The 5000-nt window shown below is 40.4% G+C and overlaps 1 protein-coding gene across 2 annotated transcripts in view; it reads left to right on the top strand.

Annotated features, from left to right (window-relative positions):
- Positions 1-5000, top strand: part of LOC138018669 (uncharacterized) — a 20963-nt gene that overhangs the window by 466 nt on the left and 15497 nt on the right. For both annotated transcript variants that reach the window (XM_068865367.1, XM_068865366.1), the window contains exons 2-3: positions 1-83; positions 4513-4636. The exon at positions 1-83 is cut by the window's left edge and continues 128 nt beyond it. In XM_068865367.1, the coding sequence (XP_068721468.1) occupies positions 1-83; positions 4513-4636 (207 nt within the window). The remainder of the gene's footprint in view (positions 84-4512; positions 4637-5000) is intronic.

Genomic DNA, 5000 nt, shown 5'->3' with positions numbered 1-5000 from the left:
CATCGTTCCCTACAGACTCAATAAGCACCCCACAGGGTGAAAGATTACAAGTGTCTGTGATTTCACCTTCATCTGCCACAGAAGTAAGCAAGTTTATACTTTCTCGCAAGCACATTACATTATACACCATTAAAATTTTACTCTCATTTAAGCTGAATTTTCTTATTTCCCAAGAACAATAAGAGAGTGGAATAGTCTCCCCTCTGAAACAATATTCACCGTATTTCTGGTATCTACTATTAGTAATAGTCCTTGAGTAGCGAAAAGCGTGATGCTTTTTTTTCGTTTTATTCCCAAATATATATTTCTTGGACTTGCAGAGAAGAGAATTGACAAACTCAACCCACATATGAAGCCAAGTCTGGGAATCGAATCCGGCTCACATTGGTGGGAGGGGAGTGCTCTCACCACTGCGTCACCCCTGCTCCTTATTAAAATACGGGTAGTCGTAATGTGATACCTTAACACTGATAATTATTATTATTATTATTGTTTTCCCATGAAAGTGGTTGCAAAAAATACTCAAGGTTAAGTACAAGAATAGTTAAGTGTTCTTCGCATTGTGGTCTCTTGTGATGTAGATCGCAATGTTTGGACCACAGTCTGCTGCATGGTTTTCCTCAGGCAACAAGGTTGACTGGTTGTGAGTCACCTATGAATCAGGATGCTCAGCTGTGATTGGTTGTTTTTTGGCAGTATGAGCTGGATCTCATTGTTGCATGGAGACGCTCACTGAACTGAGTTCTCACCACACACAATTCTACCATAGTGCCAATGGTTATCATGATACTGATCACATTCTGGTCATCAGGGAGCAAAGCAAAGTGCAACTCCTAGAAAAATGAATCCATTACTTTAAGCAGAAAGGAAGCCCTTTCATCAAGATTACCAGAACAGCAATCCCAGTTCTGTGCATGTGCATCATGAGCTCTGTTGAGGAAGCTCTCAGGGATTCCTTTGCATGTAACACTTAGGAGAGATGAATCTCATTTGTGATGCTTCAGTATCTCTAATGCCACTGAGTCCATTTTTGGCAAAATATAAAGCCAGAACTTGGAATGGTTTGAAATAAATTATTGGCATTGCTAAACTAGAGCCAGCACTGCAGGCCAAATGAGTAGCTCTTGTCAAGCTCGAGAACCAGCCCTCATTTCCTGTACTCAAAAGAGCCAGAAATGATGCTCTGCCTCAGCATGTTGCTTGACACTGTGCCAAGGACAACTGGCTGATTTACAGTGTAGTTGAGCAATGAACCTCTCAGCTTATTGTGGCAATATTGTTCCTCGATTTGTAAGATGACATGAAGAAAGCCTTCAGCCCCAGCCTAACTGAATCTAGCACCCCCTATGTCTGCCATATCATTATATCTGACTGGCACAAACAAATGGAAAGGAGGACAGGACACTTACAGGGGCTTTTACAGAAAGAATGTAGTTACAGGTGCATTTGTGGGAAGAACTATCATCATGCCTGTGTAAGGAAATCAACAATCCCCCTCTTTGGAGGAACTCAGCAAAGCCATTGACGACTCCCTTTCTGGTGTCAAAGTGGTCATGAAAGATGGTGTTTGTTCAGATGCTATCAAGACTGGGAAGAAGGGACTATGGCACAGGAGTTGCCAGATGCCAACATTATTGCACTCTACAAGAAAAAGGGCATGATGATTGCAATCAATCAGCATCATCAGGGAGGCAGACGCCTGCTGCTACACCCAGTCAGTATAGTCACTCGGAAAACAAGTGTAGCCAGAGGAACAATCATGCTATTTACGATGTGGAAGATCAACAGTTTACCTGACCTTTTACTCGTCTGCAAAAGATTAGATGACCCCTCAAGCTCCTTAGCATGATTCTCTTTTCATGAAGACTTGCCAGGCACAGTTCAGTGTGATGGCTCGTCCTCCGACCCCTTTTCTAACAAGAGCAGAGTGAAGGAAAGTTGAATGTATATTTGCTTCATCAGATTTAATCATGCATCTCCCTTTCCCTGCTTTTTTCCTGTGCTTTCAGCCTTTCCGAATATGGTATATACCTCCACATCAGAAGCAATGGCAGGCTTTTCATGAACGTTGGCTGCCTCCAAGTGAAAAACGTCTAACATAGTGCAGGAGGTACTTGTGAGGGGGATGCTTTTGATGACAATGCACGTACGATTATGCACTCTGAGGGGGCATTGTAGTGACTGATCAGCTGCATCATGCAGAGACCTTACCTGAACGGCCAGCCATAATGAGGACAAGACGTGTGAATCACTCATCTCCATCTACTACTTGACCCGTGAGGTTGCTGAGAACTTCAGTTACCTTGGTTCCATTGTTTCCAGCAAACTGTTGCTAGATGTTGATGTTGAGGCAGTGTGGCCGAGTGGTTAGGGCGCTTGTCTTGAGATCCGGAGATCCCAGGTTCAAGACCCGCTCTGACCACTTGCTGAATTTGTTCCTGGTAGTCCCTGGTTCAACTTCCCAGCTGCACTTGTAAATAGCCAACTGGTTTGCCTCCGGCCAGTTGGGATTCTTAACAGTTGTTGTTGTTGTGTTCTGTTGTTTCCTTGATTGTTTCATTGGCCCTGAAAATCCCCTATGGGGAGCGGTCAATTAAGTATGTATTGTATTGGCAATGCAGCAGCAATACAACATGTATGTGCAGCCATGGTTCAGCTGTCCAAGAGAGGATTCAACTTACTCTATCCAGCGATGGCACACTCTCCGGTTTATTGACTGGAGTGGCTCAATTGTCTCCCGAGGTAAATGGATGCCAATAAAAACAATATTGGTTGATTTCAATACCTTGCTTTTTTAATGAGTTCTCCTCCAGAGGTCTGCTGTCTTGTGCATTCGTTCCTCTGAAATTCTTCTTTGATATCCTTGTTGAAGCCTTCTGCAGCAATTTTACAGTTTCAAAAAAGAGGTGATCTACCTGTACATCACAATGTTAAGAACACCATGAGACAAACAAAGGTTACATGATCATTTGTCGTTGTGTTATTGTAACCAGTGTAACTAATGTAAGGAAAAAGGCTCTCTAATGTACAAACTTTACTTCAAGTTGATTACCCACCCAGTATTATTTTCGTTGGTAATGGGCACACTTGTGTAGTAAAAATTTAAGGAGAATAGGGAGATGGGATGAGAAGCTCCATTTTCCCACTATTTCCTCCCTTCTTTGTGTCTCTTGTTATTCCAATTCCCACCCTTAGCATCCCTTCCTCCATCCCCACCCCAACCCCCACCCCCTTCCCATTAAACAGTGCTTGGAAATTATTAACAACAATGATATATGGAAGTGTAAGTGAACATTCACAGCAAGGTACATGTCCATCACTTTCACTGACAGCTTTCCTCAAGGTCGTTACATGTAATGACCAATTTGATTAAAAAAACTTTCAAAATTGAGTATCAAAGGTAACTGAAAAGGAAAGATAATATTAAGAGAGAGAAATAAAGTGACTGGATGAAACTAACAACATTAAAGCTGAAAACAACAAGCTCAAATAAACAAGTTACAAGACGGATGTGACAAGAAGGAACGACTCATTAAAAGAATGGCTTAAAAGTAGCTAAACAACAGCGACAAAATGAAAAAAAGTACCTGAATGTGACTAATTTGAAGGGCAACCTATGATATATGATATAGTGGCATTATGCAAAATAAAATTAACTAAATACAAAAACAACCTAAAAACACAAAAACAGCTAATTAAAGAGTCAGAGAACAAAAACCTTAAAACACAAAGGAACAAAATAAACACTAGAATTCTAAATGATAACAGTACAAAATTTTTCCCACCAGCAGACACCAAGGTGAATAATATTCTTTTACAACGGACACCACCCTGGCTCCTTAGAGGTGAACAGGTGCTAAATAGTAACCTCTGAGTTAACCAATCACAACAGGCAAAGAGCACTATTCACTTGACTGTACAGCTAGTCTTCGTAACTTGACTTCTTTGCTTAATTTAAGGTACAAACACTTCTTAGACCTGCACATTTGAAATTAAACAAAATTTAACCCTTTAAGCCCCGAGGGGTTCCCCATTGACGAGTAAAATCGTCTGGCGTTAGACAGAGTAAAATCTATAAGTGCCATTTGGCACTATCGGGGCTGAAAGGGTTAAACGGGGACATAGTTTTTTCACGCTATTAGCTTAACCCTTTAAGCCCCGAGGGGTTCCCCATTGACGAGTAAAATCGTCTGGCATTAGACAGAGTAAAATCTATAAGTGCCATTTGGCACTATCGGGGCTGAAAGGGTTAAAGTGTTTCAACCTCTGCTTTGAAAACCACAATACACTGTATGAATTTTAAACCAAAATGAATGTGTTATACAATTCATGAATTTACCCTCTGATACTGAGACCATATGAAGTTTGGATATGGCTAACGTTATTTTCAAAGTGTTTGATCAAAGCAAAGACTTGAAAAGACACTTAGTCTAGTCTAGTCATTTCTCTTTTAGGATGAAAAACTTACATGATTCTTTTTCCAGCACTAAAATTATGTTTCTTTCCCTACAGTCTATGCCAAGGAGTGATGGAAATTTGACCATTGGCAGTGTTAGTATATTTATTGCATTTCTTCTTCTTGTCGTTGGTGCAGTTTTGGTCGCAGTTTACAAATCAAAGAAAGATGTACATAAAAGTGAGTACATCTTTGTGTCTTGTACCGTACTAGTTTATTTCACATTTCAGATTATGTACTTAGAAATACATAAAATAAATTAAATGTCCTTTTTCTAATGGACTTTCCCATTCATTTTGTTGAAAAATTGTTGCGTTGTCAGTAATTCAGGAAACAAATTTAACCCATAATTGAGTGCTTTAATTTTACGATTCCCATTCATGCCATGAGGCACCTCAATGGAAAGGTTTAATCGTACTTGTCTGAGCACAATCAGAAGCGCTTCCTAAATGGCTTCCTTTCCAACCATATTATTGTGTTTTGTCCTGTGGTATCCCTCAGGGGACAATTCTGGAACTGTTCCTTTTTCTCTTATGCATTAATG

Source organism: Montipora capricornis, chromosome 10 (genome assembly GCF_036669925.1).
Source record: "Montipora capricornis isolate CH-2021 chromosome 10, ASM3666992v2, whole genome shotgun sequence".
Lineage (NCBI taxonomy): Eukaryota > Metazoa > Cnidaria > Anthozoa > Scleractinia > Acroporidae > Montipora > Montipora capricornis.
The sequence above is the reverse complement of the archived record's forward strand: the minus strand, read 5'-3'. Positions and strand labels throughout refer to the sequence as shown.